Below are 14,564 nucleotides of genomic sequence, written 5' to 3'. Positions count from 1 at the left end.
CTTTGTTACCTTGTGAGGTGTGAACCTGTAGCTCTTTGACATGCGTCATTTATGAGTGGTGTTGAATAATCCTTGTACTTGCTGTTCCTCAAGGTCCTCTGATCCTGGTCCTGAAATTGACGTTGTTGAAGAGTCCCCGGAAAAAGGAGATGATGGTATTACCTCCTTTTGGTTTTTTTTTAGGGTTCTCAGCTTTTTTGTTTCCTCTACTTTCTGTGAAAGCTATTCTATACTGGTATTATCGCTCAGCATAGCCTAAGATACTTTACAGACATTATGACAGCTCTGGGCCCACAACGTATATCAGTACATATTTACTGGTGAATGGTCTTTTACATAGAATGTACTGAGAGTTTCTGGAGAAGAAATATTTTTACACAAGAGAAATGGGATTCAGGGTGAAAGCTAAACTACTACGTTAATATAAAGTGCTGTGGCTTTTTAAAAATATATATATATATTTATTTGTTTATTTTGGCTGCACTGGGTCTTAGTTGCAGCATGCAGGATCTTTTAGTTGTGGCATGCGGACCCTTAGTTGCGGCATGCGTGCAGGGTCTAGTTCCCCGACCAGGGATTGAACTTGAGTCCCCCTGCATTAGGAGCGTGGAGTCTTACCTACTGGACTACCAGGGAAGTCCCCTGTGGCTTATTTTTAAAGTATACATGATGATGGGGCTTCCCTGGTGGTGCAGTGGTTGAGAGTCCGCCTGCCGATGCAGGGAACACGGGTTCGTGCCCCGGTCTGGGAAGATCCCATGTGCCACAGAGCGGCTAGGCCTGTGAGCCATGGTCGCTGAGCCTGTGCGTCCAGAGCCTGTGCTCGCAACGGGAGAGGCCACAACAGTGAGAGGCCTGCGTACCACAAAAAAAAAAAAGTATACATGATGAAGGAGGGGTTTCCAAAAACTAACTTCTTTAAATCAAGTAGTTTATGTTTATTGTAGAAAAATTAGAAAACACAGAGAAGCCAAGAATTTAGTTATCACTTGGTAATCCCACAAATTAGAAATAAGTCTGTTGAGGGAGGAGATATGGGGATATATGTACACATATAGCTGATTCACTTTGTTATACAGCAGAAACTAACACAGCATAGTAAAGCAATTATACTCCAATAAATATGTTTTAAAAAAGAGAAAGAAAAGAAATAACTATTAACATTTAGCTTTAATAATACTCTTACAGGTGTTGTTTCTATACAAATATGTGTAACATAAATATGAAAACTCATTTTTAAACTTTTTAACAACTCACACTATACAAACCTTTTTTCACTCTACATCATTCTTAAAGGTGGCAGGTTATGAAATTTCTGCAGATTATAGTGGGGGGGGTCAGGGTTTTTTTGGTTTTTGGTTTTTGTGGGGGTTTTTTGGGTTTTTTTGGTACTTTGTTGGGGCCACGTATCATATCCCTCTTAGCTTTGTCTCACTTCAGAGATCTCAAAGTCAACAGCTTGTCAATTTTCCATCTTGTACGTGGTGTTACATAAATCTTACCCATTTAATATGTGGGGAAGCGTCAAGCTTGCATTTCTTCTTGTCAGAACTAACTGTGATTAGTTCTTGTAGAAGTAAGTTTGAGACGAAGTCCTCGAATCAAGCAGTTGGCATTCAGCAGGAAAAATTCTGGTTCCTTCTACTCTGTGTCTCAACCAAAGTCTCGAAGTATACAACGAGTTCACTCATTCCAGCAAGTCAAGTCAGGTAACAGTGCTTGCCTACCTGTCTTCAGAGGTCCATGCAGATTTGGTGGGAAGTGTTGTTGGGAAAAGAATGAAGTTTGACGTTGGAGAAATAGAATAGGTATAAATATTTGAGGTTCAGAGTGATGACCAGATGAACAATCCATGGCCACCGTTATCAGAGTCATCCGTTTAGATTCCTATGGCTGGCTGTCCACATTATCCTCGTGGGTAATTCATTCATTCAAGAGGAAATTACCTGTAATTTCTACCATATGTTCAGATCCTACAGAAAGGCATCTCCAGGTGGCAGGTGCTGTTTGTCCTTCATTCTTTTATCATTATTAGCTTGGATTATCAGATATGTCTTTTTATATTTGTCTTTGCAAATTAAATTATTTCAGTTGCCTACATCTCCTAACACAGGGACTGGGCTTGATATGCAGTGTTAAAATTCAAGAAGGCAGCAATTATTGGACTGCTGTCATAATTAGGTGGGATCTGCCCCTATTTGCTCTAAAAGAATTATCATCTTTCTCATATGGACTGGCTGTTTTATGGGTATTTGGTGCGGGAGGCGGGTGGGGGGCGCAGGAGTTGAGAAAGGATGAAATATTGTAACTGTTTTTGACTTGCAGACCAAAGAGAAAATTCTCCAATCCAAAGTATTCGGTCTCCCAAGAGGCTTCTTTTTGGGGCAGTGTCTGAGATGATCAGTCCCTCTGAGAAGGGTTCAGCTCGAATTAAAAGGCCTTCAGGAAACACATTGGATTCTGAAATACCTATAGCTTATCAGGTATAAAATTACGATGATGTTTCAGATAGTATAGTTTGGGGAGCATGTAGTCGTGGACAAGGAAAACCACTGAGTCCAGTAGGGAAGAGAAGATAATAACAGAGATTTGAGGTGGTTGGGGTTGACTTGAATGAACGATTATTGGGTGTATGGGGACTTAGGTAGCAGTTGGGCTGAGGCCAAGGTGGCAGGGAGGAGATAGAAAGATCTCGCCCTACTCTCTTGGCTTCATCTTCCATTTATATTGGACACTACGTATATATCCTTCTGAAATGTGCAGTAGCATTCATTTGTTTCTGTTAGATTGCCCACTCGATCCAGTCACCCATGTTAGAAACCTGGGAGTCATCCTGGACTTCCCCCTCTCCTTAGGCCTGGCTACTCAATTAGTCCTGCCCATTTTACTGACAAACTATCTCATACTTATTCCCTCTTCTCCATCCCTGCAGTTCCTGCCCTAGTTCAGTTCTGCCTGGAACACTTCAGTAGCCTCTTCTCTCTCAAATTCATCCTGTCCCCAGAGGTCAGAGGGACCTTTGTGACCCCAGTGGACGCTCCTCTGACCACATCACTTTGCTTGAAGCTCTATAGACTCTTCATCTGTTAAAGCAGGGTTTTCTAAGTTTTCCTAAAATGGAACCCTGTGTTCAAAGATAATAATCTTTGTTTGGAAACCCAAAAACTGCTTAGGATGGAGGAGGATATGGAGGGAACTGTGGGGAAGGGTTTGAAAACCACAGATCTATAGGACCATGTTCATTCTCCTCCGTGGACAGGCAAGGACCTCCATGATCTGATCCCTGCTCAGCCATCTCTGCTTCACACTCCACCTTTCCAGCAGCCTCAGATGCACACAACTGCTGCTTTTTCCTTTTGTGCCTTTGCTTACACTGTTTTCTATGCCTGAAGTTCCCTCTCCCCCACTTTCCCACCTTTTGTCTTCACTTGCTCACACCCATTCTTTTAAGACCTGACTCGCTATTCCTGTTCCCTCTTTCTCACCTTTGCTGGGTTAGATAGCCAACCCTCCCGGTGCTCCCACATTGTTCCATGCGTGCCCCTGTCATTGCATTGGCCATACTATATATCTGTCTGTATCCCACATGAAATGCCAACTAGACCAGGACTCCCTTGAGATGATCAGGTAAGATTAAACAATAGGTGTTGGACCTCCTTACCTGTTGGAGTATTTAACTGCATTTTTGCAAGAAAGAAGGGAAGTTTTTTGCTGGAGAGTTTCCTTTCTGAGATGTTATCTTTGAGGCTGTGCCTTACATATCCATATATTCCATGTTCCACCTCATCCCCCCGGGCCTCCTCCCGCACACACATTGCCTAGCACATAGCAGGTACTTAAAAGCACATGTTGAATGCAGACCAACAGCAGGTGATGTGGCTCCGAAAGGTTACTTTAGGCAAAGATCAGAAATAGTTGTCTCATTGAAGAAGATAGCTGTGAGTAGTGGAGTGACAGAGTTACAGAGTTAGAGGCAAAGCATGTTTTGGCTGTAGTATGCAAATTATTAAAACTATTTGTCTTAGGAGAAGAAACTAAGATTGGATACAGCGCTTAGTGCTAGAAAAAGTGGACATGTAAAATCTGGGTCATGTTTTGGAAGTGGAAACGTGTCACTATACGAAATCCAACTTAAGATCATTCCTTTGGCTGACTATATAAATCTTCCAAATTTGACTTTTTAATCATCTTAGACATTATTAAAACACTCTTCAGAGAATATGGGTTATGATGTTCAAGCACTGAAATAAGCATTTTTCTTTACAGACTCCTGAGAAGAATTGCTGGAAATCTCCAGTCTTTTCTAAAGCTACACCAAGAAAGTTCCCTCATACGCCACGAACTCCGTTGCGCACTCCTGAAAGGCTGCAAAAATCCCCTGCAGAAATGACCCCTGCCAAACAGGTCATTTTTAAGGAGTTCTTAAAAGACTCCTCACACGGCTGGCATTCGCCATCTCGACGAAAAGCCACTCCTCAGAAAGGACACTCCCTGGCAGAAGGTCACTCTCCTCTTGAAAAAATACTGAGAACTCCCCAAAGACAAGGTGGCCAGCCACCTAGATTTTTGCAGAATTCTGCTTGGCCACGTTTGGTGAATTCCAGTCCAGAAAGCACCTCCTGTCCGGCAGCCCTGGTTTCGTCAACTGCCCAGACCAGAAGTGAGTGTCTGACTCCCAGCAAGTACTCTCCTCGAATCTCTCTGAGGGCAGCAGCCTCGGGGGTCCGAAGACGAGCTGCCTTCGTGGGCACACCTCCAAGTCAGAAACGCCAACTCCTCCGTGGCTCCGGAGCATCTCAGGCAGAGAAGGTGGTGCAGCCATGGAATGATGCTGTCGGAACCCCAGAGAAACCAGGGAACACAGCTCTGACTTCTCCAAAGAAACCTGTTCCCTCTCCTTCATGTGGTATTTCCGAGAAGACTCCATTTGGGAATTTTTCTATAGAATCTCCTCCCTCTGGAGAACTGGATTGGCAGGAGGCCCAGAAATCACCCAGTGTAGCCACATCTCCCTCCTGTCCTGCTCCCTCGACTCCCCACAAAGCCTCACAGATAGCTAGATCTGACCTCCTACCGCCTCCACCCCCTTCTAAAATTGGGAAAAGGCATAAAAAGACTTCTAAAACAGAAAGAAACTTCCAGGAGGGCCAGCCTAACAGCTCTGCTGTTCTGAGAGTTGCCACAACTGATAACCCAGCTGCCATCACAGATGCTAGAAAGAACCAGAAGGAAGAGACCCTCTCTCCTCCATCTCCTCCTGAAAGACATAGTTACCCTGGGACTAGCTTTGGGAGTCACTGGCATACATCCTCTCCTTTGCTTATTGCCAGAGACTCGGAGTATCTCACTCTCCTGGATGAAGCTTCTGAGCACCGTAGCAGTGATAACTTAAAAAGCAACGTTTCACCAGTGGAAGAAGGTGAGGGGTCAAGGATGGGTACTTATGAGAAGCCGTCTCTGTGTAACCCCGGGATTCCTCCCTCTTCTCCTTCCTCTGGGCCTAGCTCTCCCCTGACATCCTGCTACGACCTGCGCTGCACCGCAGACAGGAAGCAGCGCCAGGCTGCCGCCCAACTAGAGAATCTGCAGGCATCAGCCTGGCCCTCCAGAGCCTCTGCCAGCCCACAGACCTATGAGGTTGAGCTGGAGATGCAAGCTTCTGGCCTTCCCAAGCTTCGAATTAAAAAGATAGACCCCAGCTGTCTGTCAGAAGCCCAGCCCCTGCGAAGGGAGGAGAGCTCTCTGGGAGAGGAGAGCTGCCTCCCTGGTCTCAGCGTGCCCAGGGCCAACAAGTCCTCAGGCAAACCCGAAGCCACCTACCTGTCGCCCCCCTGCCTTCGCCCCTCGCACGGCACCCCCGGCAAGAGCGGGGGACAGACCTATATCTGCCAGTCCTGTACCCCCACCCGCTGCCCCTCTAGTACCCCCTCTCCATTTCAGACAGAAATCGGGGTTCCTTGGACACCATCCCCCAAGCACAGCGGGAAGACAACTCCTGACACAATTAAAGACTGGCCCCGCCGGAAGAGGGCAGTGGACTGCAGCCTCAGCTCCTCTGCTGGGAGGAGCGAGGTCGGTACAGACCTTCCTGGGGGCATGTCGCTGCTGGAGCCGGAGGGGAAGGAGCGAGGGCTTGAACTCAGCATCACCAAGACCCCCATCTTGGGGGATTTTGAGCTCGAGGGGGTGTGTCAGCTGCCAGACCAGTCACCTCCCAGGGACAGTGAGCCTAAGGCTGAGGAAGCCTTCTCCTGGGGACAGTTTGGGTTGGGATCTCGGAAGAGACTCCTTTCTGCCAAGGAGGAGGCTGAGTGTCAAACCAAAAGAGTCTGTGACAAGCAGATAGGAGACTCCCAAGTCAGTAAGAGTGAAGACAGGTCTCCAGGCACGGGTGTGCGACAGCTCCCCTCCATGGCAGGCGACGAGGTGTTTGTTTCAGGTGAGTTGGCTGCCGTGCAGCTCTGTCGGGTGTGTTGGCCAGGAGGCACTGTAGAGACGCCTACTGGGATGGCTGGGGCTTCCTTGTGAGGGCTGCGGGCTGTGCTGACCGTGCCGTTGCTGCAGGTGCCACTCCGCCTCCTGGCTGTGCCGTGCGGAGCTGCCTCTCTGCCAGCGGTCTGCAGGCGCTGACCCACTCTCCGCTGCTGTTCCACGGGAAGGCACCCTCCTCTCAGTGTAAAGACACCAGAGGTAATTTGTTGAAGTTCCTAAAGATGTTACCAGGATCAATCGTCTATCCTTTGGTTAGCTCTATCCCAAGCTAGCTCGGGGTTTTCAGGCACTTGCATCTTGCAGGAGTCGTAGGGACTGCCACAGTTTGGGATGGTTTTATCCCTGCAGTGTCATGTGCCCTTCCCAGAGAAATACCACTTTAGAACTTATGTGTATTTGAACCAAAAAACCCCTCAACATCCTACCAAATTACTTCAGCTTCTTGAAGACAGTGACAGAAGCTGGCACACAATCACGTCCTGCTCGTCTGTGGTCGCTGGGATCTGAGGGGAAAGCAGCACGAGTGGTAGGTGGTGTGTGCAGAGCCAGTCATTTCCCCTCGGGTGTTACCCGTGTTTCCATACATTCAGTCTGAGAACGGACTGGCTATTATAATCAGCCTTCAGACCCTAGGATTCCCCTCGACCCCACCTGGAAAGAACGGGATTCACCCTGTTAGCTGCACTGGTTAGAGAGGTTTCCTCCTTCTGCTAGAACTGCAGTGGGGTGCAGGAGGTGGGGCTCTTCAGTGGCTCTCTTTCCTCAAGACCATGATAGAAATCATGCAAAACCGCCACAGATCTGAGACAAAAAGAACTGCATGGTATCAAACTGAAGTGCCACAGGTATTCTGCGTTTTCACAATTACTTGTTGCTGTCAGCTCCGTGCTGACGGTAAGGGCAGAGGGCCTTGAAATAGTATAGGTAGCGTGTCTGTGGGATGAGAGAACCTACAAGCAATGCTGGTTTTAAGTCCATCTTAAGGTGTAACCCTCTGCAGTTGAAGCCCATTTTCTTTTGTTCTGTTCTCAGTTACTTCCTGTATGCTAAGTCTTTCTGCCTTTTTCTAGATGAGGATGTGGATGTATTCTCCCCCACGGCAGAAGACTCTCCTTTCAGCCGAGCATTCTCCAGGAGACGTCCCATCAGCAGAACTTACACACGGAAGAAGCTGATTAGCTAGTCAGGATGGAACTGGTTGGGGGACTTATAACTACAAACACTACTGAGCCTGCCCAGAGCTACCGCACTTCTTAACAGAAGTGCTCCGACAGCAGTTTTCTCTGGACGTACAAGGAATTCCAGACATGTATTTTAAAAGAATTCTTAGTAATGTACCCAGAAACTCGGTTCATTTGAGCCAGGGCCCTACTGGTCTGCTCATCATATGTAACCCTCAGTTTGCTGCACAGAAACAGGAATAACCAAGGCTTAATGGAACTTAGGAAATTTAAAACATGAAGGTGAGGTCAGCCAGGTCCCCATGGGCATAAAGAAACTGGGGCCTGGTCCCAAGCCTCCTTTACTATGATCAGCTTTCAGATTCCCACGTGAATGCCTTCAACTTTTCAAGTCCCCCTTGTGGAGTCTGTCCACCTCCAAGCCCAGCCCTAACCCACAATGCCTGCCCTACCTTAGTAAGGTGGTATAGCTGGTGGTGTAACTCAGAGGCAGCCTGGGAGTCAGGAACCAGACAAGGAACTGTTAAGATCAGGATCCCATTCCACCCCACCCCAGCTGTGACCATGGCAAGTTCAGACCACTCTGCTTCACTTACGAAATGGGAGAAGGACCCCTACACATCAGTCCCTCACAGAGCTGCTATAGGCCAGGAGCCCAAGACAGAGGCAGTGCCTGGAGGTGGAAGCAGCATCCACCAAACGGAAGACTGGCATGGGGGCAGAATAAATCTTTTGCATTCCCTGTGTAACAATAAAATCATCTCTAGCTACTTGGCATGCAGTGCATTTCTGTATAACATTCCAGCCTGAGGTTAAATGTGACCAGGGTCCAGCTCTAGTGGTTTCTGGAGCAGCCACATCTCAAGGTCTGCCCCGAGAGTCAGCTAGTCCCTGGCACAGTTCCCACCATTCACAGGGAGACTCACCTGAGTCGTGGATATGCCCAGAGCACCCCGTGGACCAGTTTGCTGTCAAGTCTTGGCCAGGAGCTTCGCTAACAGAGCTGATTCAACAGTCTCATGGTCTCTGAAAAACTTTCAAGCCTGTTGTGTTCCCAAACCTGAGTCTTACTATGATCTTGTAAATCAAACTCTAAGTGAAAACTCCCATTTCTCCCTCCAGAGGTTACTGTCATTTATTTTAAAATGGTTTTCGAAACTTGATACTACTAAGCTTTTCAGTCCCCTCCCCCCTGCAATATACATAAGACCATTTAAACCACAACCCTGTTGCCATTGACTGTTCTGTGACAAGCCTTGGCTGAACTTCAGAACCAACAGCACACACATCAGCGTGAGACCAGAATCATCCTTCTGAAACTCAAGCCAAAAGGTGGCAGAAGGAGAGAGACAAGATGGCAGAGTAGGACTTGAGCTCACCTCCTCTCACGAAAACACCAAAATCACAACTGACTGCTGAACAACCATCAACAAAAAAGACTTGAACCTACCAAACAAGATATTCTACACCCAAAGACCAAGAAGAAGCCACAACAAGACAGGAGGAGGGGCACATTAGTGATATAATCAAATCCCATACCTGTGGAGTTTCTCCCACATGAGTGAAAGTTCTGAGCCCCACGTCAGGCTCCCCAGCCTGGGGTTCTGGCATTGGGAGGAGGAGCCCCCAGAGCATTTGGCTTTGATGGCCAGCTAGACTTGAGTACAGGAGCTCCACAGGACTGGGGGAAACAGGGACTCCATTCTTAGCACACAAAATGTTCACAAGCACTGGGGCCCAGGACAAAGCAGTAACTCCATTACAGCTTGGACCAGACCTACCTGTGGATCTTAGAGGATCTCCTGGGGAGGTGGGGGTCAGCTGTGGCCCATTGTGGGGACAACGACACTAGTGGTGGATGCCCCAGGCAACACTCATTGGTGTGAGCTCTCCCAGAGGTTGCCATTTGGCCATCAAGACCTGGCCCTGCCCTGCCCAACAGCTTGCAGGCTCCAGTGCTGGGATGCCTCAGGCCAAACAACCAATAGGGTGGGAACACAGCCCCACTCATCAGCAAACAGGCTGCCTAAAGTCATCCAGAGCCAATAGCCTATAAACACCCTTTGACATGGCTCTGCCCACCTGAGGGACAAGACCCAGCTCCACTCACCAGTGGGCAGGCACCAGTCCCTCCCACCAGGAAGCCTGCACAAGACTCTTAGACCAACCTCACCCACCAGCAGGTAGGTACCAGTACCAAGTATTAAAATCCTGCAGCCTGAGAAACGGAGACCACAGACAAAGTTAGACAAAATGAGACGGCACAGAAATATGTTCCAGACAAAGGAACAAGATGAAACCACAGAAGAACAACTAAGTGAAGTGGAGATAGGCAGTCACCCTGAAAAGGAATTCCAAGTAATGATAGTAAAGGTAACAAGATCTCAGGAAAAGAATGGAGGCACAATAGTGAAAGGATACAAGAAATGTTTAATAAAGAGCTAGAAACTTTAAAAAACAGAGATGAACAATAACTGAAACGAAAAATACACTAGAAGGAATCAATAACAGAATGAGAAGAACGAATAAGTGAGCTGGAAGACAGATTAGTGGAAATTACTGCTGTGAAAGAGAATAAAGAAAGAAGAATGAAAAGAAATGAGGACAGTCTCAGAGCCTGGGACAACATTAAATGCACCAACATTTGCATTATAGTGGTCCCAGAAGAAGAGAAAAGGGGTCTGAGAAAATATTTGCAGAGATAATAGCCGAAAACTTCCCTAACTTGGGAAAGGAAACACTCAAGTCCAGGAAGCACAGACAGTCCCATACAGGATAAACCCAAGCAGGAACATGCTGAGACACATATTAATCAAACTGACATAAATGAAAAACAGAAAATATTAAAAGCAACAAGAGAAAAGCAACAAATAACATGCAAGGGAGTTTCAGCTGATTTTTCAGCAGAAACTCTGCAGGCCACAAGGAAGTGGCATAATTTATTTAAAGTGATGAAAGGGAAAAACCTACAACCAAGAATACTCTAACTCTACCCAGCAAGGCTCTCATTCAGATTTGACGGAGAAATGAAAAGCTTTACAGACAAGCAAAAGCTAACAGAATTCAGCACCACCAAACCAGCTTTACAACAAATGCTAAAGGAACTTACTGAGGCAGAAAAGAAGGCCACAACTAGAAACAAGAAAATTACAAATGGGAAAGCTCACCAGTAAAGACAATATACTGAAAAGGTAGAAAATCATCCACACACAAATATGATATCAAAACCATCATTGGGAGGAGAATATAAATGCAGGATATTGGAAAAGCATTTGAAATTAAGAGACCAGCAACTAAAAACAATCTTGTATATATATAGACCGCTATATCAAAACCTCACAGTAACCGCAAACCAAAAATCTACAATAGATACACAGACAAAAAGAAAAAGCAATCCAAACACAACACTAAAGATAGTCATCAAATCACAAGAGAACAAAAGAGGAAGGGAAGAAAAAAGACCTACAAAAACAAATCCAAAACATGATGGCAATAAGAACATACATATTGATAATTTCCTTAAATGTAAATGGATTAAATGAGCCAACCAAAAGGCATAGACTGGCTGAATGGATACAAAAACAAGACCCATATATATGCTGTCTACAAGAGACCCACTTCAGATCTAGGGACAGATAAAGACTGAAAGTGAGGGGATGGAAAAAGGTATTCCATACAAATGGAAATCAAAAGAAAGCTGGAGTAGCAATACTCAGACAAAATAGACTTTAAAATAAGTACTGTTACAAGAGACAAAGAAGGACACTACATAATGATCAAGGGATCAATCCAAGAAGATATAACAATTATAAATATATATGCCTACAAAATAGAAGCACCTCAACATATAAGGCAAATGCTAACAGCCATAAAAGGAGGAATTGACATTAACTCAACAGTAGTGGGGGACTTTAACACACCATTTACATCAATGGACATTATCACCCAAACAGAAAATTAGTAAGGAAACAGGCCTTAAAGGACACGTTAGACCTGATGGGCTTAATTGATATTTACAGAACATTCCATCTGGAAGCAGCAGAATACACATTCTTCTCAAGTATGCATGGAACATTCTCCAGGATAGATCATATGCTGGGCCACAAAGCAAGCCTCCATAAATTTAAGAAAATTGAAATCGTATCAAGCATCTTCTCCAACCACAACACTGAGATTAGAAATCAATTACAGGAAAAAAAAAACCTGTAAAAAAGTGCAAACATATGGAGCTAAACAATATGTTACTAAACGACCAATGGATCACTGAAGAAATCAAAGAGGAAATCAAAAAATACTTAGAGACAAATGACAACAAAAACACGATGATCAAAAACCTATGGGACACAGCAAAAACAGTTCTAAGAGAGAAGTTTATAGCAATGCTATCTTACCTCAGGAAACAAAAAATTCTCAAACAACCCAACCTTATACCTAAAGCAACTAGAGAAAGAAGAACAAGTAAAACCCAAAGTTAGTAAAAGGAAAGAAATCATAACAATCAGAGCAGAAATAAATGAAATAGAAACAAAGAAAACAATAGAAAAGATCAATAAAACTAAAAGTTCATTCTTTGAAAAGACAGGCAAAATTGATAAAACTTTAGCCAGACTCATCAGAAAAAAAAGAGAGAGGGTTCAAATCAATAAAATTAGAAACGAAAAAGAAGTTACAACTGACACCACTGAAATACAAAGGACCATAAGAGACTACTACAAGCAACTATATGCCAATTAAATGGATACTCTAGAAGAAATGGACAACTTCTTAGAAAGGTACAACCTTCTAAGACTGAACCAGGAATAAATAGAAAATATAAACAGACCAGTCACAAGTACTGAAATTGAAACTGTGATTTAAAAACTTCCAACAAACAAAAGTCCAGGACCAGATGGTTTCACAGGTGAATTCTATCAAACATTTAAAGAAGAGTTAACACCTATCCTTCTGAAACTATTCCAAAAAACTGCAGAGGAAGGAACACTCCCAAACTCATTCTATATGGCCACCATCACCCTGATACCAAAACCAGACAAAGATACCACAAAAAAAGAAAATTACAGGCCAATATCACTGATGATAAAAAAAAAATCCTCAACAAAATACTAGCAAACAGAATCCAACAATACATTAAAAGGATGATACACCATTATCAAGTAAGATATATCCCAGGGATGCAAGGACTTTTCCATATCTGCAAATCACTCAGTGTGATACACCACATGAACAAACTGAAGAATAAAACCCATATGATCATCTCAGTAGATGTAGAAAAAGCTTTTGACAAAATTCAACACCCATTTATGATAAAAAAAACTCTCCAGAAAGTGGGCCTAGAGGGAACTTATCCCAACATAATAAAGAATTAAAATATGACATATGACAGACACACAGCTAACATCATTCTCAATGGTGAAAAGCTGAAAGCATTTCCACTAAGATCAGGAACAAGACAAGGATGTCCACTCTTGCCACTTTTATTCAACATAGCTTTGGAAGTCCTAGCCTCAGCAATCAGAGAAAAAAAAGAAATAAAAGGAACCCAAATTGGAAAAGAACTAAAACTGTCACTGTTTGCAGATGACATGATACTATACATAGAAAATCCTAAAGATACTGCCAGAAAACTACTAGAGCTCATCAATGAATTCAGTAAGGTTGCAGGATACAGAATTAATGCACAGAAATCTCTTGCATTCCTATATATTAACAATGAAAGATCAGAAAGAGAAATTAAGGAAACAATTCCATTCACCATTGCAACAAAAAGAATAAAATACCCAGGAATAAACCTACCTAAGGAGGCAAAAGACCTGTACTCTGAAAACTATAAGATGCTGATGAAAGAAATTGAAGATGACACGAACAGTTGGAAAGATATACCATGTTCTTGGATTGGAAGAATCAACACTGTCAAAATGACTATACTACCCAAGGCAATCTACAGATTCAGTGCAATCCCTATCAAATTACCTATGGCATTTTTCAAAGAACTAGAACAAAAATTTTTTTAATTTGTATGGAAACACAAAAGACCCCAAATAGCCATAGCAATCCTGAAAAACAGAGATGGAGGAATCAGGCACTTTGACTTCAGACTATACTACAAAGCTACAGTAATCAAAACAGTATGGTCCTAGCACAAAAACAGACACATACATCAATGGAACAGGATAGAAAACCCCAAAATAAACCCATGCACCTATGGTCAATTAATCTACAACAAATGAGGAAAGGACATACAATGTAGAAAAGACAGTCTCTTCAATAAGTGGTGCTGGGAAAACTGGACAGATACACACACATTAATAAAAGAATGAAACTAGAACATTCTCTAACACCATACACAAAAATAAACTCAAAATGGATTAAAGACCTAAATGTAAGATTGGATACTATAAAACTCTTAGAGGAAAACATAGGCAGAACACTCTTTGACATAAGTCACAGCAATATCTTTTTGGATCCACCTCCCAGAGTAATGAAAATAAAAATAAACAAATGGGACCTAATTAAACTTAAAAGCTTTTGCACAGCAAAGGAAACCATAAACAAAATGAAAAGACAGCCCACAGAATGGGAGAAAATATTTGCAAACAAAGTGACCACCAACGGATTAATCTCTAAAATATACTAACAGCTCATGCAGCTCTATATAAAAAAAAAAAAATCCAATCAAAGAATGGGCAGAACAGCTAAATAGACATTTCTTCAAAGAAGACATACAGATGGCCAAAACACACATGAAAAGATGTTCAGAGAAATAAAAATCAAAACTACAATGAGGTATCACCTCACACCAGTCAGAATGGCCATCATCAAAAAGTCTACAAACAATAAATGCTGGAGAGGGTGTGGAGAAAAGGGAACCCTCCTACAGTGTTGGTGGGAATA

At 43.8% G+C, this 14,564-nt stretch overlaps 1 protein-coding gene across 1 annotated transcript in view; it reads left to right on the top strand.

Annotated features, from left to right (window-relative positions):
* TICRR (TOPBP1 interacting checkpoint and replication regulator) overlaps positions 1–8,435 on the top strand; it is a 50,894-nt gene extending 42,459 nt beyond the window's left edge. Inside the window, exons 17-22 of the mRNA XM_060159052.1 lie at positions 94–155; positions 1,578–1,709; positions 2,326–2,483; positions 4,267–6,439; positions 6,565–6,690; positions 7,563–8,435. Coding sequence (XP_060015035.1) covers positions 94–155; positions 1,578–1,709; positions 2,326–2,483; positions 4,267–6,439; positions 6,565–6,690; positions 7,563–7,675 — 2,764 coding nt within the window. The 3' untranslated portion in view covers positions 7,676–8,435. The remainder of the gene's footprint in view (positions 1–93; positions 156–1,577; positions 1,710–2,325; positions 2,484–4,266; positions 6,440–6,564; positions 6,691–7,562) is intronic.
* The last annotated feature ends 6,129 nt before the right edge of the window (positions 8,436–14,564 follow it).

This window comes from Lagenorhynchus albirostris, chromosome 1, assembly GCF_949774975.1.
Source record: "Lagenorhynchus albirostris chromosome 1, mLagAlb1.1, whole genome shotgun sequence".
Lineage (NCBI taxonomy): Eukaryota > Metazoa > Chordata > Mammalia > Artiodactyla > Delphinidae > Lagenorhynchus > Lagenorhynchus albirostris.
This window is presented reverse-complemented; position numbering and strand designations above follow the sequence as displayed.